Source organism: Girardinichthys multiradiatus, chromosome 6, assembly GCF_021462225.1.
Source record: "Girardinichthys multiradiatus isolate DD_20200921_A chromosome 6, DD_fGirMul_XY1, whole genome shotgun sequence".
NCBI classification, from domain to species: domain Eukaryota; kingdom Metazoa; phylum Chordata; class Actinopteri; order Cyprinodontiformes; family Goodeidae; genus Girardinichthys; species Girardinichthys multiradiatus.
In genome coordinates, this window is record NC_061799.1 from 44,813,876 (window position 1) to 44,837,521 (window position 23,646).

At 40.8% G+C, this 23,646-nt stretch overlaps 3 protein-coding genes across 3 annotated transcripts in view; 1 reads left to right on the plus strand and 2 right to left on the minus strand.

The window, feature by feature from the left end:
* The window catches only part of LOC124870149 (zinc finger protein 813-like), a 51,396-nt gene extending 27,990 nt beyond the window's left edge, over window positions 1-23,406 (minus strand). Inside the window, exon 1 of the mRNA XM_047368675.1 lies at window positions 23,085-23,406. The gene's annotated coding sequence lies outside the window, so the exon portion shown is untranslated. The remainder of the gene's footprint in view (window positions 1-23,084) is intronic.
* Window positions 1,744-13,799, plus strand: LOC124869720 (zinc finger protein 569-like). Its single transcript, XM_047367788.1, has 2 exons — window positions 1,744-2,047; window positions 8,473-13,799. Exons 1-2 carry the CDS (start codon window positions 1,888-1,890, stop codon window positions 9,537-9,539), a joined length of 1,227 nt encoding a protein of 408 aa, XP_047223744.1. The 5' UTR covers window positions 1,744-1,887; the 3' UTR covers window positions 9,540-13,799.
* Window positions 17,068-21,298, minus strand: LOC124869731 (zinc finger protein 570-like). The gene has a single exon (XM_047367805.1). It carries the CDS (start codon window positions 19,502-19,504, stop codon window positions 18,542-18,544), a length of 963 nt encoding a protein of 320 aa, XP_047223761.1. The 5' UTR covers window positions 19,505-21,298; the 3' UTR covers window positions 17,068-18,541.
* Window positions 23,407-23,646: the final 240 nt, after the last annotated feature.

The window sequence follows — 23,646 nt, forward strand, 5'->3', positions numbered from 1 at the left end:
AAAGACACTTAAATATAAATTCATAACTAGCTAACATTTATAAAACATCTTCCTCCATGTTTTGTGTGTGTGTGTGTGTGTGTGTGTGTGTGTGTTCCTGTCTTGGCATCAGAGTGAGAACCATTTTCCCGATTTCACCATCAAATTGAGGACCATTTGTACCAAAGTGAGGACATTTTGCTGGTCCTCACAACCTATTTTGCTAACGGTTAGGTTTAGGACTAAGATGTGAATTGAGTTTAGGTTAAGGTTAGGGTTAGGTAAGCACTGGTAATGGTTAGGTTTAGGGTTATTGTCAGGGTTAGGGCATAGAAAGGGTTGAAAATGACTGAAAATCAATGGAAGTCAATGGGAGTCAACAGATGGTCCTCACTACATATAGTAAAACAAGAGTGTGTGTGTGTGTGTGTGTGTGTGTGTGTGTGTGTGTGTGTCCCAGCAAGCTTCTCAAATAAATTGCCCTTACTGATGGGAATAATAAAATATGTATTGATAGATGTCATTTGACGTCAATAATTCAATCTAAACGAAGGCATCAAACTGTATTATTTTAGTAACGTCTGTAACTTACTTGCAAGCTAACTCATTGTTTTCCAACCAGCAGCCAGTGGGTTTTTTCTTTATTATTTCATAATGATTGTTTGAATTTCTCTCACTAATAAATATTTCAGTTTTGTTGTGTAATGGTAAAAAGAGCAGGAGAGACAAAGAGATCCCCATAGACTCCCTGCTGCAATGATGCTACCTGGCATGTTTATTTTACAAATATTCACATTTATACACCATGATACATATTTACATGATCATATGTTTAAAAAGGACATAGGAATAAGTACAAAGTTAATTGATTCTACCCCCCTCCTTTCATCTTTACACATTATTCTTCATTTAAAGAAAAACATTAATAAAAAAATAAAAATAAAAACCGGACAACACTTGTGTCATTGAACACAGTGTTTCTCACCTTCTTCACTGAGGCAACTGTGGCTCAGTAGGAAGAGTAGTCGTCTTGCAATCAGAAGGTTGCCATATGTCGATGTGCCCCTGGGCAAGGCACTTAACCTCAAGTTGCCTACCGATCTGTGTATCGGTGTATGAATGTGTGAGTGTTAGTGAGTGTGATTGGGTGAATGTGGCTCTAGTGTAAAGCGCTTTGAGCGGTCTGTATGAATGGAAAAGCGCTATATAAGTTCAGTCCATTTACTGGGACAAGCAGGAGGAGGTAGGATGGGATGGTCAGAGCTGCTGCCTACTCTGACCCATTACCATGGGCAGAAACTTGTGCCATCAGAAACTGAATTCGCTCAGACTGAATCTGTATTTAACAACCTGAAGCCGGGGCTGTTCTGCTGCAATTGATTCATTCAGTGGAGACAAAATGCAAAGCAGCAGATAAATGTAAATTATGTCTAACTGTAGTAATATAGACCTAAACCCATCAGGTAAATGTAGTAGGACAGATATAGAAACATTAATTATAAAAGAAGTGACCCAGATATACAGGGAGAATTAAAGGTGGAACTAAAAACTGACTCACGTTTCCATATGAATTATTAGAATGTAACGCATATGAGGATAGTAGGAAGACTCTGAAACAACTGAAAATAACTTTTACTGTAGAAAATATTTTTGGTTAATATCTGCTATATTAATGACAGTTTAGAAAAGTTCTGGTTTGATTCAGAGAATAGAGTCTGGTTCTGCTGCCAAGCTGCTGTTCTACTCCAGTCCAGCAGGGGGCGGTAAATGGACCAATCCGCTGCTTTGTCTCAGTGTGACGTCCAGCGGAAGTAAAACTAAAGGCTCCAGCAGCAGCTTGTTTGGACTCAGCTGGAAGACGGTTGTGTTTTCGTATCTCAGCTGAATATTTCAGTAGTTTCAGTAACAATGTCTTCAGTTCAGCATCTGAGAGAGTTTATCAGAGAGCGACTAACTGCTGCTGCTGAAGAAATCTTCTCAGAGGTTGAGAAAACCATCGTCCGCTACGAGGAGGACGTTAGACTGCTGGAAACCTGCTGGAAACCCCAGATAAACACGACCAGAACCGGTAAGAAATTACAAAAAGTGGCTGATAAATCAGTTTAATTAGTTTCTAATCTGAGCTCTCAGCTTTAAATACAGACTTCAGTCTCAGAGGCTCCGTTCAGATCTGCGCAACGTTTAAACTCGGAAGTCAGACTTTTTGCTTTCGGTTTGCTCAGAACTGTGTTTTTCTGACTAAATACTCGATAAATATTGTTTCCACGTCAATCATTAGAGTATTTCGGCGTGTTTTAAAAACTTTTGGGCGCTAAAACTCTATTTATTTTATCTAGAGAAGTTCCACCTTATTACGTGGCTCCATTTCCGCCTTGCTGTCACGCTATTGAACCTTTAAACAGCGTTTCATTGACACATAACTTCATGTTTTTTCTAAATAAAATATGGTAAGAAACTTGTGCCAAAAGAAACTGAATTTGAATTGTTTATTTAGACTGAATCTGTACTTGTGTAATTTGGAATTAAATGCATTAATCTGAAAATGAATTTTACTAAACTGAGACCCAATTTAATAGTTTGAAACTGAAGTTGTTTGCTTTGAAATTTGATTTGCTTTGTATTGAAAATTCAGTTTGATTACTTTCAGTTTCAGTTATATAATTCAATTTCAGTTCCAAAATTCAGTTTTTGTGTCACACAAGCCACAGATTAATCAAACCCAGATTTACTGATTTACGGATGTCATTCAGTATCGCTTTGTCCAGATTCAGGACTTCATCCTTTGAAGGACGCATTTGTGGGCTGACCGGGCGGTTGAGATGCGCTAAGCCCCCAGGGCACCGCTGACTCCCGGCACGTTGTTTTCAAACTTCCGCTGGGTTTCCCCAATAGATGGAAATGAAACAGATATAATTCAGTCAGATGATATATAATATTAATGTTTGGTTTATTTAATTATTTATTATTACTATAATGCTCTACAAATAAACTGATCTAAACTTTGTTCCTAAAGTTGTATGTTTAATATGTGAAAAGCTTATAAATTAAACGAATGGTATTTGTCATCAAACTATTTTATCTACAGCATTAGATTTTTATATCTTTGAACAGAAAAATTATTTTGAATCATTTTTAAATGGCTGAATAATGAAAAAGATCATAAAACAAGAACATTTTAAACAAAAAAAAAAAGTATTGTAAGCCATCAGCAATATGTAAAAGCGGTAAATAAAAACCATGTAGTTATTTACAGTGGAGCCAGCGGTGTTAACCTTCAAGCTCCATTTGTTCCGCGTTACAGCTCTGTGCTTCACGCTAACACGGTTGCTAGGCAACAGAAGTTACGCTTCTTAAGGGTGGGGGACGTAACACCGGCGGCGCGTGTTTAGCTAACAGCTGCAGGTAGCATAAGTTACTGTTTGACCTTCATTTGTTTCCATGACGCTTCTTATAGAAGCTCATTTAACTCGTTGATTGACATCCGCTAAGCTGATGTAGCTGCAGCTCAACATGCCGTAAAGGAAGTTTAACCTGATGTGAAACGTAAATCCAATCTGTGGCTTCGAGGACCCGGATGTGTGACACAAAAAACTGAATTTTGGAACAGAAATTGAATTTTAGACCTGAAAGTGAAAGTTGTAAAACAGAATTTTTAATACAACGAATAAATTCAGTTTCAAACAATTAAATTCAGTTTCTGTTTAGTGAAATTCATTTTCAAAGCAATGCATATTTCTTTTCAAATTACGCAAATACAGATTCCGTCTGAGCAATTCAAATTCAGTTTATGATGGCACAAGTTTCTGCCCATAATAAAACCTCTAGCATAAACACGAAAGGATTCAACAAATGTTCTGGTACAGCAAATTCTGGTACTGTCTCATTTAACAATGACGAAGTAGCATCCTTGATTATTTGCGGTTGGTTTTATTTAGTGCTCGGATTTAACAAAAAGTCTGTCAGTTTTTATTCTGCTCAGTACATAAATTAATTTTAAAAGCACAGTCTAGCTTAAGATTAAATCAAGTAAATATGTTTTGTGATGTTTCGCGGCAGCATTTTGGATCGAATAATATGAAATTAAAGAAGTTGACTGTAATGAAGGGCTGTGTGCAAATATATTATTGGTTGAGTGGAAGGAAGAAAGTATGATATAAAAATGCACAGACAACAGAGGTCACTGCAACAATAAGAGGCGTTTAAAACGAAGCCCCTTTAAGAGGTTTGTGGAGATTTACAAGGCAGTAATTGCAATTGGAGACGGAGCTTCATGATCTCATGAGCTACAACTGTCACATTCTTGTGATTAGCCACTCCTGAACCAAAGACAATGTGACAAGCTTCTTACCTGGACTGAGGAGAAAATGACTGCAGTGTTGCTCTGCAGTCCAAAGCTATCCTTTAAGATGAAAATAAATGTAACATTTTGCTTTGAAACATCTAGTGCAGCACCCCATCACTCTCCTTCTTGGTCAAATAGCCCTTACACAGCCTGGAGGTGTGTTTGGGGTCATTGTCCTGTTGAAAAATAAATGATGGTCCAACTAAATGCAAACCGGATGGATTAGCATGCCGCTGCAAGATGCTGTGGTCGCCATGCTGGTTCAGTATGCCTTCAATTTTGAATAAATCCCCAACAGTGTCACCAGCAAAGCACCCCCACACCATCACACCTCCTCCTCCATGCTTCACGGTGGGAACCAGGCATGTAGAGTCCATCTGTTCACCTCTTCTGCGCCGCACAAAGACACGGTGGTTGAAACCAAAGATCTCAAACTTGGACTCATCAGACCAAAGCACAGATTTCCACTGGTCTAATGTCCATTCCTTGTGTTCTTTAGCCCAAACAAGTCTCTTCTGCTTGTTGCTTGTCCTCAGCAGTGGTTTCCTAGCAGCTATTTGACCATGAAGGCCTGATTCACACAGTCTCCTCTTAACAGTTGTTCTAGAGATGTGTCTGCTGCTAGAACTCTGTGTGGCATTGACCTGTTCTCTAATCTGAGCTGCTGTTAACCTGCGATTTCTGAGGCTGGTGACTCGGATGAACTTATCGTCCGCAGCAGAGGTGACTCTTGGTCTTCCTTTCCTGGGGCGGTCCTCATGTGATCCAGTTTCTTTGTAGCGCTTGATGGTTTTTGCGACTGCACTTGGGGACACTTTCAAAGTTTTCCCAATTGTTCGGACTGACTGACCTTCATTTCTTAAAGTAATGATGGTCACTCGTTTTTCTTTACTTAGCTGCTTTTTTCTAACAGTCTATTCAGTAGGACTATCAGCTGTGTACTGTATCCACCTCCTGCACAACACAACTGATGGTCCCAACCCCATTTATAAGGCTTGAAGTCCCACTTATTAAACCTGACAGGGCACACCTGTGAAGTGAAAACCATTTCAGGTGACAACCTCTTGAAGCTCATCAACAGAATGCCAAGAGTGTGCGGAGCAGTAATCAAAGCAAAAGGTGGCTACTTTGAAGAACCTAGAATATAAGACATATTTTCAGTTGTTTCACACTTTTTTGTTCAGTATATAATTCCACATGTGTTAATTCATAGTTTGGATGCCTTCAGTGTGAAGCTACAATATTCATAGTCATGAAAATAAAGACAACTCTTTGAATGAGAAGGTGTGTCCAAACTTTTGGTCTCTACTGTACGTATGAATTAAAAAATTTTATAGTCATGCACTTATACATATTTGTATTATTGAGTAATTTTCTTGCAGTCGGAAAAGTTGTTGCTTTGATTCCAGCTTCCTCCTATCACATGTTGATGTGCCCTTGGGCAAGGCACTGAAGCCTAAGTTGTGTGTTTGTGAGCATGCCTAAATGTGGCTCTGCTGTAAAGTCAGGCGGGTTGTTGGTACAACTCTATATTAGTTTGGGTGTTTCTGGTTTACAGCGAAAGAAAACCCAACATTCAGTTTCTCCGATAATTTCAATAAAAATAAGTTTTACATCAACACTGAAAATGATGTTCATTTACAGGAGATGATCTGCACTCAGTACTTAGTCGGGGCTCCTTTTGCCTGATTTACTGCATCAATATTGTTCTGGTGTCCCTCATCTTCCTCTTGACAAGAGCTCATAGATTCTTTCTGAGCTTCGGGTCAGACCGGTGTGCTGGTGTTACCAAGGTGATAAAAGCAGGTATTGGTCCTTTTCGCAGTGTGGGTCGGTACTGCTGGATAATGAAATGAGCATCTCTATAAGCTTGTTAACAGAGGAAACCATGAAGTGCTCTAACGTGTTCTGGTAGATGCCTGCACTGACTGGACCAACACCAGCAGAGAACATGGCTCACCAAATAACCCATAACTGGGGAAAGTTCACACTGGACCTCCAGCAGCTTAGATTCTTCATCCAGACTCTGGGACCGTGTTTCCAAATGAAACATTAAATTGACATTGATCTGAAAAGAGGACCGGTCCAGTTGCTTTTCTCCTCAGTCCAGGTAAGAAGCTTCTGATATTTTCTCTGGTTCTGGAGTTAAATCCAGGAATGTGACGGGTGACCATGTCCTGGATCTGCAGTGGCTCTAGAAGCTCTGATTTAAGTTGAATTCTAAAAAAAATGTTTTAAAGATGTTAGAATCATACATGGATGTTAGAAGGTTTTCCTCCGTGAGAGAAGCCGCCTCCTCTGGCCGGACCGCTGGAGGAGGTATTGGAAGGACGGGCATGAACAGGGAACGGGTCTGCTGATACTTCTGGAACTTCTCATTCAGTCATTGCAACATCGACGTTATTCAGACATCAATGAGGTCGAGATTGACTCTATTTTCAGTTTTGAGGAGGTTTACGGGCGTCCATCGTTACAGAGCTTCATTATATTTATAATTATATAACTGAGCTGTCCTGATGTGAGTGAAGGAGAGTTCAGGGTGAAAACACTGAAGGTTTTAGGAGCTGTAATCCATATAATAATGAATGCAGTTTATTAATGAAGCTCAGGACTCCAGAACCAACTCATCTTTTTAAATACACATTTAACTATGAAGGTTTCAGCTGTTTATTCAGGTTTCTCATGGAATCATTTCGCTGAATTTCCACAACACCTAAAAGTATCAGTGATATGTTTTACATCGACTTTTTGTGTCATTGGGTTGGAAACTATTTTTATTTAAATATCAACATCCGATAGCAGAAAATATGCATCCTCTCACTAAAAGTTTTCTGTTTTTCCTCATTTTAAAACCTAAAAATGGAAATAAAATCTATTCTGTCAGTCTTTAAACTGACGACAAATTTCTTGAAGTGGATATTTATCAAAAATGATGTTTTTTGTCAAAAGGTTGGTTAACATTAGAGGCTCTGAAGTTTTATTAAGCTGGACTGAAGGTCAAAATGATGAATATCACCTTTTACAGATAAAAGTCACATAGAGAGTATTAAATAAAAGACAAAGAGAAAACTGAAATATCTAAATAATAAAAAATACGTTAATAATCAAAGATCTTAAGGAGACATGTCTGAAGAAGACCCACTGCCTTAGATTGTTGTATGATTCAAACTGGACATTTTACAGCAGCTCACCCTCCAGAACCAGGAACACCAACACACAGAACCTCGACCGGAACGTCATTCTGTAATGAAAACGTCTAACTTGAAACATTCGTCCCGTAGACGTTGTCCTCAGGAAGCGGCTGAGATTTATTGGATTTAATTGCTTGAACTTTGGAGACATTTTCTAATTATTTGAACCATTTTAGTCAAACATTTAGCTCTGCGAATATTTTACTTGTCATCGCGACATTTCTTCACGTCCCAGGCCCGGTTTTAAGTTTCAAGTTGGAATAAAACATGTTTGTTCCAGAGAGGGGCTGCACGGTGGAGCAGTTGGTAGCACTGTTGCCTTGCAGCAAGAAGGTCCTGGGTTCGATTCCCGGCCGGGGGTCTTTCTGCATGGAGTTTGCATGTTCTCCCCGTGCTTGCGTGGGTTCTCACCGGGTACTCTGGCTTCCTCCCACAGTCCAAAGACATGCCTGTTAGGTTAATTGGTCTCTAAATTGCCCTTAGGTGTATGAATGAGTGTGTGCTTGGTTGTTTGTATGTTGCCCTGTGATGGACTGGCGACCTGTCCAGGTTGTACCCCGCCTCTCACCCATAGACTGCTGGAGATAGGAACCAGCTTCCCCGCGACCCACTATGGAATAAGCGGTAGAACTGACTGACTAACTGACTGTTCCAGAGCAGAGTTCTCTGGGTCCAGAGCTCGCTCCTCCTCAGGAACCCGACCCATAAGCAGAGTTCACAGCACTGCGTCACCTCAGGAACCGTTCTCCCCTCGCTGCATCTGTTTCTTTTATGTTTAACAATGTTAGAGCGCTGCCTGTGCGTCAGAATCCTGCGCTGTGACCAGAACCATTCAGGATGGTGAGATCAGGCGTTGAGGCCCAAAGCAAACATTTTATGGACTCGTTAAGATAAGTTTTCATCTAAATCAGACAACCCACCAAACATAAGATTAATGATTGCTTCCCCTTGTTCCTTCAGGTCCAGACCAAGACAAACCAGAACCTCTACAGATTAAACAGGAAGAATCAGAACCTCCACTGATTGAAGATGGCCTAGAAGGGCAAGAACTTGTGAAAGGACACCAGAAGGAACCAGTACCTAGAGGAATTAAGGGAGAACAGAAGCAATCAGAACGTCTACAGATTGAGGACAACCAAGGGCCACCAGAACCTGTGGGGATTGTAGTAGCCCAGGAGCAACCAGAACCACCACAGACTGAAGATGAACTTACAGAACCACAGCTGCTTTATGACAACATTTCTGACAACCAAAAGGGACAGCCGCTGGTACCGAAGGAGGAGACATTTGTGGACCCTGTGATTTATCAACAAAGTGAATCAGAACCAAACACAGAGCAGTTTTACACCTATTATAGTTCTGAAGCTCAGACCCAAAGTCTAGAAGGAAACGGCTTCTCCGTGTCTCAGAGTCTGTCTCATACGGACACCGATGCTTGTCTGAAATGTGAGTTTTGTGAAAAAGTCTTTAACTACAAAAACAATTTGATCCAGCATCGCAGAACCCACACAGGGGAGCGGCCTTTTTCCTGTAAAACGTGCGGCAAGAGCTTTTCTAAAAGCTGCAATTTGAAGGTCCACATGAGAACCCACACCGGTGAGAAGCCTTTCATATGTGGCATCTGTGGCAAAGCCTTAAGTTCTAACAGACATCTGTCTGATCACATGATCACTCACTCCAAGCAGAAGCCCTACGCCTGTTCGATGTGTGTTGGAAAAACGTTTTCTCATGAGAGCTCCTACCAGTACCACATGAAAAGCCACAACGACGACAGAGCTTATTCTTGTGACACGTGTGGAAAAAGGTTCATTCTCAATTCTAGTCTGCTGAAACACATGAGAACCCACACCGGTGAGAGGCCTTTCTCATGTACGACATGCGGAAAACAATTTGCTCAGAACAGTAACTTGAGTGTTCACATGAGAATTCACACGGGCGAGAAGCCGTATTCCTGCCCAACGTGTGGAGAGAGGTTCTGTCGTAGAGCGGGTCTGCTCAGGCACACGAGGACTCACAGAACCGCCTGACTGGGAAAAAACAGACTGACGTTTGTGACACATCTGTGACATCTGTGACACCTGTTAGTTCATGCTGTTCTCATGCCGCCACACAAATCCTCAGAGGCTCTAACCGTCTGAATCATTTATCCTTCAGAGGATAAAACATTGTTTTCTAATCCGGTGAGGAAATGGTTAATGATCCAGAGCTGGAGAGGCAGGTATAACACAGCGTTAAATGAAGAAGTCGTCCTGGTGGACATTGTGACCTTCTACTGACCCCTCCTGAGGCTGTTTTACGTTGATATATTTTATGTCCATTAGAAGATCAGGGCCACCAAGATCCTGAAGCGTCCTCAGAGAGTTCCTCACTGAGCCTAAAAGTCCTGCCAAGAACTCTGAGCTAGGAGATGAGCGAGAAGGTGTGGTTGACCCTGTTGCTAGGTGTGATGCTGTCTTCTAAGAGCTGTGATTGGTTGTTGCAACTCCTGGGATAGGAGAATATCTCTCCATCTTTCCTCCATCTTCTCTGCTTCAGGCTCTTAGGTTCACTAAAAGTCCTCCTCACCGCTCTGAACATCTCCTCACGTTAGGAGCTCTCTGAAGGCCTCAGATGCTTCATGAATAACTTTTATCTCACTGAGGGAAAATTCTAGGAAAAATCTTAGGTTTTTCTTAGAAGGAGCTACTTTTAGTCTCAGGATTCTTTGGGAAGACGGGTTCTGGTATGTTCTAACTTGAGACTGAATTATTGGTGGCTTATGTGTGATATTTATGGAAACATGATCAAACTGAACCAAATCAAAACACAAGAACCAAACTGGACTTTCTGGACGGCTTCAATCTTACTGTAAAATGATGAATGTCAGCATTAAAAAACCTGTGAAGAAATCATGTGATGCAACATATGATTATTATTATGATTATTATTATTAAAGTCAGTTTTCCAGCTAGTTAGTTTAGTGCAGAACTGTTCAGAATCTGTAAGCATAACTTTCTCAGGCTCAATGAAATCAATCAGAGGTCCACATTTTCACTAAGCAAGAGTTATTTTTGTTCCACCGAGACTCACATAACCCAAACACTGAAAAACGGTCCTAACCCAGAACCAGTTTGCTGCTGGTCCAGAGGACAGAACCTCTTTCATCAGCAGTTAAAGGCGGGATCCTCGGGAGCAGCGTCCAATCAAACTGTTGTGAGCGCAACGTTTAAGCTGCAGTTTAGTTTCCTTTTTATTGGTCAGATTTGATGAAAAACCACTAAAAACATCATGTTTCAAGGATAATAATAAAGGATCCGATCAGCATCACAATAACTGAAGATAACCGTCGCTGATCTTCCTGCAGTTTGTTTTGAAATCACATCACAGACTTTAAGTAGGCCAATTTCTGCAGGTTGTTTTCCCCTGAGTCCATAAACACTGGTGGTCTTTTATTATCTCCAGGTGGAGTTGATGAATCTGGCTCTAAAAGTTCTGTTTACGTCCTGTTCTCCAGCTGCTGGTCCTGATGTCTCATCAGGATTATGAAGCGTTCACAAACACTGTTGATAAAGTGAATTGGTGAAATTAGACCTTCTGTTTGCTGAGATGCTAGAATGAATAGCCTTGTTTGTTAAAGGGAGAGACTTTTTTAACGCCTAACTCCATGCTGTTGTGTACTTGGAGTCTGTAGGAGTACAGAAAAGTTGAATTTAGTCTCTCCGGTTGCTGCGTTGATATTCAGTTTGACTCATATTTTTCACTCCGTTCAGTTTTCTCTGTCCTCTAGTACGTCTTACGTCACACTATTTGCTGCAGAACAGCCACCGATTTGCCTTTTCCGCCATTTTTATTTCTCGACCAAGCTCAAGTATACCGAAGCTGCAAGTAGATGGGTCTAAATGTTGGGTTTTTTGGTGTATTAATCCACATCGTCCCCCAGCATCAGAACCTCTTCAAAGTTTCTGGTGAAATTTTATTTTTCATTGAAATGTTCCCATCAGAGGGGAAACTCCTCTTCGTCTGCGTGAAGCTCTTCAAGGATGAGTTCTTCATCAGCCTCCTCCAGAATCTAGAAGGATTTGCTGAAAGACTTCATCTGATTAAGAGGTCGGTTCCTTCTATCTATGGAAACAACGAACGCAGCGAAGCAGAAAGCTGCAAATAATGATAAAATGACAACAAACTTTATTCTAGACATAATTTGTTGTGTTGATAGGACGTCCTGGCTGTGGTTCTGATAGCAGCAGCATCGTACCTTCTGCTGATGTTAGCGCTGTGTGCTGCTTTTAGCTCCTGGAGGACAGAACCGTGCTGCAGGTTTGAATATTATTATTATATATGTAATATGTTCTCTTTAAAGTGTCTCCACGCTCGATGATTCATCAGAAACCAGACTAAAACAGAAGGAGGGTCAACCATTAACTGGATGAGATGTTTATAATGATGTGGTTCTGACTTGGTGGCTGACAAGCAACCGATTCTTTTACAATACCAGTTAGGAACTGGGTCTAGCATGAGCACTGGTTAAGAACTGGCCCATTTAATGGAAAAGCCCAAACACAGATCTCCGTAGCAACCGTTTAACGTCACAGTTATTAAAACTAGTTGTTTAGGAGGCTTGACAGGAAAAAGCCTTTTCCACCACCTACCATCACAAACACAAACCTGTGGAGATTTCTGAACTCCTTTGGGTTTTTAACTGACTTCAGGTTAAATTGGACCTTTAGGGATTCATACCCTCAGGTTGTTTCTATGGGTCACTATTTCCATCTGTTTCAGACCCCTAATCAAACCATTTACTTTAGGTTGGGTCACAATAAATGGTAATAAAATAATCAAACCTTATAATTTAATTGGATTATAATCAGAAAACTGTATTTTGACCTTTATCTCCTTTAGTTTGGTTCTTGAATCAGTAGAATCCTATAAAATAAAACAATATGATCCTGGATCATTTAATACAACTAAGGTTCTTATAACTAAGTTATAAAAATGTTTGAATTTGAAGAGTGTGCCTCCGCTTTCTGGCAGATCCTGTGTGGAACCAGCATCTGCATGCAAAACGCAGCTTAGTGTAACCTGTGAATTATGCTTTAAGTTGTGATTGCATGGCAAAAACCAAAAAACAAAATGAAGGAAAATAAAAAGCTTGATGCCTGTGATTTAGTCTGAAGGTATTGAAAAGATTCTATACTGTGAAGATTAACATTTTTTTCCAATGTTTTACAATTTTAAAAAGATTTACTGTTTTGGGACCTAAACATAAAAAGTGTACATTTTTTACAATAAACAATCATTGCTCCACAAATAATGCATCAAAATCCATATTGTCATCAATTTTGGACCTAGTCAAGGCTGTAATACTCATTCCAAAATATTCCACTTTGGTGGAAAATGTCCTTTTTCAGAGAAATGTAGCATATTTAATGTTTTTCCCCTTTAAGAATACAAAGTTTTTTGAAAAAAAATAAATACATATATATATATATAAAAAACTACCAATGAGTGGGTCTTCAGTGGTTGGAAAGATCTGATGCAGTGTAAGTGAAAAAAAAATGAAATATAAATTTTTTATTTCACTTGTATAAGAGGTACCGTTTTGGGACATAGGGGTAAAAAGTGTATGTTCAATATAAAGGTGCCTCAAGGGTTAATATAATGTTTTATTAAAATAAAGTTTTAGTAAAATGTTTCATTTGCCTTCTGATTTTGCTTTTCAACTGTTTGTTGGAAGACATACCAATTGTTAACCTTAATTATTAAAACTAATTTGACCTAATTTTCCAGTTTTTTAAGGTAAACCTTGGTTCATATGGTGCATTCCATTTACACACGGAAGTCGGAATTTCCAACCTTTGAATAGCAGTTCGTTATGTAACATTTGGTCAGCCGTAAACGTACAACTTGTCAGAGTTTAGAAGACGAGATGTATCAACATTGAAATACATCGTAGAACAGTGTTATTGTAAGACTGCGGTTACAGTTGCTAGCAATACGAACAAAAACAAGCAGGAAACTGGAACGCTACAACTCATGACGTAAACTCCAACCTCATGGTTCCGATTTCCGAGGTCAATGGAACGTAGCATTAAAAATAATTATCCACGTTAAATTGTCATATCATTGCATCATTTTATGATTATGGTTTTTCAGTCATTGTTCCTTTATTTGCACACAGCTCCTGTTCACATTCCTTTATTCTTTTCAGGTTTCCTTGCTAGTCTGTCAATTGTTTCTAGCCTCCTCAGAGTTTATATGAAATATCTTAACTTGGAGTTTGTTAATAAATTCTTACATTTTGGAGAGAAGTTATTTTGAATTTATTCCATATGTGAGCAGAGTTTGTTGTTGAATGCCAGAGCTCAAATTATTCATCTGTTCTAATACCACAGCCATATTAGGCAGGTATTCTCTGGATAATACTTGACAGACTGAATGCTTATTTCACTGAACAATAAATAATTTAAGCATCCTAACTGCACAAAATGCATACAAATATGCTTATATACATAATTTATTTACATGCACACAAACACATTTCAGTTCAGTTCATTGTATCATGAAAGTAGGACATTAGGGTAGAAGCATGCAATGGTGATTGCCACATCTCAGTTTGTTTCAACTGTTTGTTGAAGCCAGTGGGGAGTAAACCACTACAAGAAATGTCAGTGTCTCGATAACGTGTCAAAGGCCCTTGAGCATCAATTACAGCTTGACGACGTCTGATGCTGTTCACAAGTCGACTTATTGTCTGCTGAGGCATGGAATCCCAGTCACTGAGGTTCTAGGGACTCTAGATGGAGAACATAGGAAACCTGTGGGATTCTGGGGTGGAGAAAGTGCAGGCCGCTCCATTTGAGGTACTTCAGTTTCCAGCAGCCATATTCAAGCAATGCGACCTCGATGAGCTGGAGCATTGTTATCCATGAAGAGGAAACTAGGCTTGTGTTGTTAAGACAGGGACACGATGATTGAATTAATTATGTTATTCAGGTAGTATGGACTTGTCGGTACTTTTCACAAAGTGTGGGGCAGTTCTGTGTTGACAAGACACACCTACTCACACTGTAACACCACCACCAAAGATTCATCTGGTGACAATGGTGGCTGATGCATAGCACATTGTTGGCGGCCATTATTTCTGTTCAGCATTAATCAACTTTCATCAAACTACGGCACTGAGGCCCACTGGTTCCTCATCTGGACCATGCAAGATGACAATGCCTGTAGCTGGTGGTGTATTCAGGTACCCTTGCAGGTTGTCTAGCACGTAGACCACGCTGATGTAAGTTGTTTCGAGTGGTCTGACGTGACACTTGGATTCCTCTCACCTCCCTTAAATCTGCCTGGGGTTGAGCGGCATTCATCCTGCAAGGCACTGTTCACAATGAAGCGGTCATCAGTGTGAGATGTGGCCAAAAGATGTCCACTCCTATGCATTTCTGTGACTCTTCCAGTCTCTGTATCTGTCGCAACCTGCTGACGGCACTCTGTGACTCTCTAAACTCAGTGGCCACATCCATCTGAGAACTTCCTGTTTGAAGCCTCGAAATCCCGAGGTACTGTTGATCAATTCTTCTTGGTCTCATGATGTCAAAATGTGATCAAACACCTTTGCTACTAAAATCCCCGTAAGAAAACAGCAAGTTGTTCAAAAAGTACTGAAACACTGAACTTGGCCATGTGCATTCAACAGTCTGTGATCCCAAATTTAGCACCAAGCTGAATGTTTTTTAGTGTTTCTGCATCATGTGAGGCAGATTTCTTCCATCTGCTGTCAGATTCAAATAGATAAGATGAAACCATCCAGCAGCTTCAGCTGAGCTGATCATTCGCAGCAACAGTCTGAAAACTGAACGAAGTTCATGGCTGGATGGACGTGGAACTGTTTGGCGAGAGAAGCTCACAAGTTCTGATTGCGGTTTTTGAGAAGGACTTCCTTTTTGACTTGGAGGTTGGTGTAACTGGGTCGGAATGGCATTAGAGATAAAAGTGAGGAAATACAGGTCCTTCTCAAAATATTAGCATATTGTGATAAAGTTCATTATTTTCCATAATGTCATGATGAAAATTTAACATTCATATATTTTAGATTCATTGCACACTAACTGAAATATTTCAGGTCTTTTATTGTCTTCATACGGATGATTGTGGCATACAGCTCATGAAAACCCAAAATTCCTATCTCACAAAATTAGCATATTTCATCCGACCAATAAAAGAAAAGTGTTTTTAATACAAAAAACATCAACCTTCAAATAATCATGTACAGTTATGCACTCAATACTTGGTCAGGAATCCTTTTGCAGAAATGACTGCTTCAATGCGGCGTGGCATGGAGGCAATCAGCCTGTGGCACTGCTGAGGTCTTATGGAGGCCCAGGATGCTTCGATAGCGGCCTTTAGCTCATCCAGAGTGTTGGGTCTTGAGTCTCTCAACGTTCTCTTCACAATATCCCACAGATTCTCTATGGGGTTCAGGTCAGGAGAGTTAGCAGGCCAATTGAGCACAGTGATACCATGGTCAGTAAACCATTTACCAGTGGTTTTGGCACTGTGAGCAGGTGCCAGGTCGTGCTGAAAAATGAAATCTTCATCTCCATAAAGCTTTTCAGCAGATGGAAGCATGAAGTGCTCCAAAATCTCCTGATAGCTAGCTGCATTGACCCTGCCCTTGATAAAACACAGTGGACCAACACCAGCAGCTGACACGGCACCCCAGACCATCACTGACTGTGGGTACTTGACACTGGACTTCTGGCATTTTGGCATTTCCTTCTCCCCAGTCTTCCTCCAGACTCTGGCACCTTGATTTCCGAATGACATGCAGAATTTGCTTTCATCCAAAAAAAGTACTTTGGACCACTGAGCAACAGTCCAGTGCTGCTTCTCTGTAGCCCAGGTCTGGGGAATGCGGCACCTGTAGCCCATTTCCTGCACACGCCTGTGCACGGTGGCTCTGGATGTTTCTACTCCAGACTCAGTCCACTGCTTCCGCAGGTCCCCCAAGGTCTGGAATCGGCCCTTCTCCACAATCTTCCTCAGGGTCCGGTCACCTCTTCTCGTTGTGCAGCGTTTTCTGCCACACTTTTTCCTTCCCACAGACTTCCCACTGAGGTGCCTTGATACAGCACTCTGGGAACAGCCTATTCGTTCAGAAATGTCTTTCTGTGTCTTACCCTCTTGCTTGAGGGTGTCAATAGTGGCCTTCTGGACAGCAGTCAGGTCGGCAGTCTTACCCATGATTGGGGTTTTGAGTGATGAACCAGGCTGGGAGTTTTAAAGGCCTCAGGAATCTTTTGCAGGTGTTTAGAGTTAACTCGTTGATTCAGATGATTAGGTTCATAGCTCGTTTAGAGACCCTTTTAATGATATGCTAATTTTGTGAGATAGGAATTTTGGGTTTTCATGAGCTGTATGCCAAAATCATCCGTATTAAGACAATAAAAGACCTGAAATATTTCAGTTAGTGTGCAATGAATCTAAAATATATGAATGTAAAATTTTCATCATGACATTATGGAAAATAATGAACTTTATCACAATATGCTAATATTTTGAGAAGGACCTGTATATTTTCCTGACTGGACTCCAGTGTTTGGAATAGGTAGAAAGGCAAGACAGACAACGATGCATAATGAGGATGTTAGAACTTCTAATAAAAGGTGTTTAGTTGAAGTCAGTCTAGATGAAAGGGGAGAAGTTCAAAATGTTCCTTAAATTTAGTAGGGAGAAGAAATTAATTTTGGTCCAATCATGTTGTCAAGGGAACTGAAAAAAAGCTGGGGGATGTAGAACTGGCAAAAGATCTTAGAGATGGGAATTTGTTGATAAAATGAAAAGATGAAAAACAGCTAAATAAATCTCTACATATTGAAAACATTTGCAAGAAACGGGTCTCAGAGAGGAGTTCTGGGTGACAATGTCTTGTGGAGTGATGTTTGACCTTCCTATCGCAGTAGATCTGGAAAAACTAAATGAATCATTCAAGGCGAGGTGAGAAAGATCAGAAGATTATAAAGAAAAGTAAATGGTGAGAGTTAAAAGTATGTGCACCTGGACTTTCAGGACTTAGTGCTGCCTGAACAAGTAAAAATAGGTTGTATGAGTTTTACTGTCTGACCATACATTCCTCCACCTCTTCGTTGCTATAAATGTCAGAGGTATGAACTTATAACCGTGGCCTGCAAAGGGAAACAAAGGTGTTTGAAGAATGTGGAAAGAATGAACCGGTTAAATGCAACAAGCACACTGTGATATATGGGGCTGTGAAGTCAGGAAGAGAGCTGTGGAAACTCACACGGTAAAGACAATAAATTATACTGAGGCAGTGACAAGAGAGTAAAAATAGACAAGGGTAGAAACGGATAAATTAAATCAAAGACTGCGACCAGGGGGCAGCGACAGAGGGGAAGTTAAACACAAAACTATTTAAATAATCAGAGGGTATGAAAAATTTCTGGAAATGAAGGAATTATCATGGAAAGAAATAAACAGAAGACTTGGAGCAGATGGGAGAACATGAAGTGTTGAGGAAAGACTTAGATGATTATTCTGCAATATTTTGCAGGTGAGTCAGATTGGGGCCAGTAGATCAGCACAGGCTTTCAGGTAGAAGAGGGAAACACCCTCAGGTCCTAGAGCTTCCCTGGTCTTCTGACGCTGAAAGACCCTATTTGCATCCTCCTCTGTGACTTTTAGTGCAGGCGGTGGGCCGGAGGGGACAGGAGAGGTAGTCGTAGAGTTTTATGTGGGGAGGTGAAGGTAGCCATTTTCTGTGGAAGTGAGATGTGAATGGCTGGCTTTCAAACCTATAAAAGAAGCTGTTGAAGTCATCAGCCAGTCGAGGGGTCATCACCCCAAGTGGAGATGGGCTTCTGTAGCTAGTATAGTGAGAGTACTACAACTCTTACAACATAATAAACACAGATAAACCCTGCGTGACTTGTTCTATCATGATCCAAACATATTTTATCTGAGAAGCTTTTTTCCAAAGGTCTCATCTGAGAAAGGACTTTTATCAGTATGAATTTTCTTGTGAATATTTAAATCACCAATTAAAAAGAAACTTCTTCCGCATACCTGTGTGTGTTGTCCGGTGTGTAGTTAATTGATAGCGTCTAGTAAAACTTTTGCCACATATTTCACATGAGAAAGGTCTCTCACCTGTATGAATTTTCTTGTGAACATTTAAAGTACCAATCTGAGAGAAGCTTTTTCGGCATATTTGACAAAAAAAAGGTCTCTCACCAGTGTGGGTTCTCTGGTGTATTTCTAAGTGATGACGTCGAGCAAAACTTTTCCGACATGTTTCACAAGTAAAAGGTCTTTCTCCAGTGTGGGTTTTGTAATGTTGTTTCAATATATACTTATTCTTACAACATCTCCCACAAAGGTCACACCTAAACGACCCTTTCTTTGTGTCGCTGTGAGCTTGACTCTCTGATATAATAGAGCTGCTTCCTTTCTGATCTCTGGTTTCATCTACAGGAGAAACATGAAAGGAAAGCTGCTCAGGTCTTGGTTCCTCTTCACCCAAATCACCTTCCTGAAGAGTAGAAGTCTCCATCAACGCAATAAACTGCTTCTGGACAAGATGCTCTCCCTCCTGACTGCGGTGGAGTCTAGTTGGTAAATGTTCTGGTGCCCGCTTTTCATGTTTAAGCCATGATGAATGTGGTTCCTCCTTCTTTTCTAATATCAGTGGACATTCTGGTTCCTTCTGTTCCTCTTTAGTCCATGAAGACAGGGGTTCCATATCTTCTACTTCAATCAGTGGATGTACTGGGTCCTCCTCTTCCTCTTTTATCCATGGAGGTCCTGGTTCCCAATGTTCTTCAATCAGAGGAGGATCTGGTTCCATCTGTTCCTCTTCAGTCCACTGAGGTTCTGCTTCCTCCTGGTCATGACTGGACTTCTTCTCCTGGTTACAGAGCTGTTGGATGGCAGAAGCTTCCTCCTCATCGGAGACATGTGGCTTTTGGAGGTCTGTGAGGACAAAGAAGGAGATCATTAAAATAATTCATGACTGTCTCATGCATCAGCCTGGTTGTTCCTGGAGATCTTGTACTGTAGGCGTCACACGGTTCATCTAAGAGTAGTTTGTAGTGTTTAGACGTCCGCTTTGAGTCCACGGGGTGAAGTAGACCACACAGACTATGTTTTGCCCATAACCCATTGCTAGGGATGTAACGATTCTTCGAAAATCGATTAAAATCCAATTTAAACGGCTTAAAATGTGAATCGATGTAAAAAGATTTGATTAGCAACAGCTTGTAAACAGCCGTAAACGTTCTCTCATGGCTCTGCTGTAAACAAAACTCCTTTCTTAAATGAGTTGATACGCTTGCGCCAGACGTCATTGATTGTTGTGTTTGTGGATGGCGGCAGCGCCTTGAACTCGAAACAAGCATGGCAGCAGCAGCAAGCGACTTCGAAATTAAAGACTCCAAAGCCAATGTAAAGTCAACAGTGTGGCAGCAATTTGGCTTCCTTGTGTTTACAAGAGAAACCGGTGAGAAAACTACTGACAGGACAAAGACTGCAGGACACTGATAACGGACTCAGATAGTACGACCAACATGTTACAATATATTAGCCGGCACCACAGCGAGCTATGATCGCCATATTCGGCGCCACAGGAGGGAAGATTCGCAAGACTACGCTGACGAACACATTTACACGTCCTTTAACTCACTCCAGTGCAAGGGCCAAAGCAATTACAGTCTGTCGATGTTTATTTGGCTAAAATCATGAGAACACTTTCAACTGTAGAAAACGACGGCGTTCAGGAGATGATAAACACATTAGAGCCGAAATACACCCTCCCTTCACGTCCACACGTCAGCCAGACGGTGCAAGTCAAAGCTATCGTTGTTGAGGTGCTTGAAACGGCTGATAGTGTAGCTATTACCACCGACAGATGGACATCTAGGGCAACGCAAAGTTACCTTACAATGACGGCTCACGTGATCGCCGCCGGGTGGAAAATGGTTAGCTTTGTGCATCAAACGCATCCTCTTTTTGAAACTCACAGCAGGACAACCATTGCACAAGAACTGGGAGATGCTGTAGTAGAATGGAAGCTGGAACGACTAAAACATGGCTTCGCTGTTGTCACCGATAACACAAGAAATATGGACGTTGCCATACGAGAAGCTGGACTCGGGCCTCATATTAAGTGTTTTGCTCATACACTGAACTTGGCAACTCAGGCAGGTTTGGCTGTGCCCCGTGTATCTCATCTGTTAGGTCTTATTAGGTGCACTGCCGCCTTCTTTCACCGCAGCCCTACTGCAACCGCCGTGTTAGCTACCAAACAGAAGACACTTGACCAGGACAAGCAGCACAAGCTTGTTATGGATGTTACGACGCGCTGAAACAGCGGTCGGACATGGTTGAACGCTATCTGGAGCGACAGGCAGCGGTTGCAGCAGCTCTTCTTACCACGGACATAAGACGAAATGCACTCTAGATAATTCTGACATTCATGATGCCGAGGACGTTGTGAAACTTCTGAAACCTTTAAAAACTGCCACCACTGTGCTCAGTGACACAATCCTACAGTATCCCTCATCGTTCCCCTAAAATACACGATTGAGCAAAGCATGCAACGTAAAGACGATGACTCACCCACAGTGACTGCAATGAAGGGGTCTATCCTGAGCAATCTACCTAACAGGTATGCAAGGTAATACAGCCACCTGCTGGAATGACCTGCAGCTGACCCCGGGTTTCACACCCCACCCAATCTGGAGGAAAACCAGCGTCAAAAGACGTTTTCACCAGGATCAAGGATAGAGCTGTGCAGCAGGTATTAACTATGTTCACTTTTTTGTTGTGATAATGTTTTCTGTTAATATTGCTGTAGTATAATATTCCCAGATAATGTGCTGAAAGCATGAAAATGTAAAAAAAATGAAATGGATGCTTTTTTTTTTACTTTTAGAAAATGTTTCTATTGTGTTTTGTTTTTTTTTTTACTGCTGTGTCGTCCAGCTTACCAGAGGAGAACAAAGGTGATGGAGGAGCAGAGCCCAGTGCTTCAACACCTACAGCAACAGCAGCCTCCTCCCCCCAAGAAGACAGCCTCAGAAGACCTTCTAGAAGGGACTGTTGTACACATGCTGCTCCAAGCAGAAATCACCAGGTACAGAAGTGAAGAATCTACACCTCTCAAAAGCTGTGCAATGAACTGGTGGAAAAACTATGGCAAGATCCACCCACTACTTTCTCCACTTGCCAAATCGTACCTCACGACACCAGCAGCATCTGTACCAAGTGAACGAGTCTTCTCAACAGCAGGGGACAGGGTTGCTTTGCAAAAATCGCAGCTTTGGCCTGAGAATGGTGACATTTTGGTATTTCTTTAAAACAAATATGCAAAAGGAGCACTAGTTTACTGTTTGGTGCTCTAACATGAGGTTTGTTTTATTTTCCAGCAACAAAGTTTTTTAGGACAAGTTCCAGTTGATATAAAGACATAAATGTTCAAATGATAAAAATAGGAATTTTTGATGATAAATGGATTTGTGATAACAATCAAATCGATTGTAAATTTATTTTCATGTTTAGTTCTGGAACTAACAAAACAGACAGTTGCAGTCTGATACGAGGACAAAGATCCAGACGTTATAAAAACAATTCATTTTCATGTCTTGTAACTTTTATGTTCTCTTACCGAAGTTAGTTTGTTATAAGGACAAAAATGACCATGTTATAATAAAAAAAACATATTTTTGATATATAATGAGTCATGTGTTTTTGAATCGAAAAAAAAAAAATCAAAATCGGGAACTTAAAATTGAAAATTGAATCAAATCGGGACTTGAGTGCATCGTTACGTCCCTACCCATAGCCCATCGTCGATGATCGATAAATTTGTCCAACCTCAACATCTTCCCAGCGGGTCAGTCTGGGTAACTCTGCCTGCTGCTGGCTGAACAGATTAAAAACTAATCATGGAAGCTGAAACTAACCACTAACACGACAGTCACACAGGGTTGACAGCTTCCACACCAAACTCAATGGAAATCCTGCCCACCTAAATAAAACCAGCCAAAATCGCAAGTTTCTTTAAACTTGTGTTAAAAACGTACAACTATTACATTTACAATAAAGAACATGTCATAGGAGCACAACTCCAACCTGAACACACACAACCAACCACAGAGTGTAGATCAATCTAACATTTCTTCTTCTGCTCCACCAACTTGGAACAAACTTCCAGAAAACTGCAGAGATGCTGAAACTCCGAGTTGTTTTAAATCAAGGTTAGAAACTTATGTGTTTAGATTTGCTTTTGACTTTTTGATTTAAACTATTAACTGAAGCATCATTCATTTTAATCTGTAGTCCAACTTTCCTTCATGTTCCCTTATTATCCACTGTTATTTACTTTGATGTGTTTTTTATCATCTAAAACACTTTGAATGATCTTGATACTGAAATGTGTTCTAATCAACTCGCCCTGAAGTAACAGGATAGAAACAGGTTCAGGTGCCGCCAGTTGGCAGAACAAATAATCTTATGTTTTAATACTGAAGTATATTTATATATACCTGATTTATCAGACACTTTTTGTCATTTCTTACCGATTCTGGAGAGTTTTATCTGGGGTTTCCAGCAGGTTCCCAGCAGTCTAACGTCCTCCTCGTAGCGGACGATGGTTTTCTCAACCTCTGAGAAGATTTCTTCAGCAGCAGCAGTTAGTCGCTCTCTGATAAACTCTCTCAGATGCTGAACTGAAGACATTGTTACTGAAACTACTGAAATATTCAGCTGAGATACGAAAACACAACCGTCTTCCAGCTGAGTCCAAACAAGCTGCTGCTGGAGCCTTTAGTTTTACTTCCGCTGGACGTCACACTGAGACAAAGCAGCTGATTGGTCCATTTACCGCCCCCTGCTGGACTGGAGTAGAACAGCAGCCTGACCAGAGCTTTTCTTCGGTAGAAAAAAATATGAAGAATGAAAGATTACCACATAGAAACAAAAGGGATTATTAAAAACGATCAAAGTTGATTTAAGAAATGGAGAATCACACTCGACCCCGCCATAAAGTTGGAAGATGAAATAAGAATAAAGAAAATCTCATTGCTGTATTTTTCAGTGTGGAGAAGGCATATGACATGATGTGGAAGCAGAAGCTTATGA

What these genes read in the sequence shown, in the direction of transcription:
- LOC124869720 (XM_047367788.1), top strand. Translation starts at nt 1,888, where the DNA reads ATGTCTTCAGTTCAGCATCTGAGAGAGTTTATCAGAGAGCGACTAACT. An exon ending in GATAAACACGACCAGAACCG is followed by an intron (nt 2,048 to 8,472) that starts GTAAGAAATTAC and finishes TTGTTCCTTCAG; the next exon opens with GTCCAGACCAAGACAAACCA.
- LOC124869731 (XM_047367805.1), bottom strand. Translation starts at nt 19,504, where the DNA reads ATGATCTCCTTCTTTGTCCTCACAGACCTCCAAAAGCCACATGTCTCC.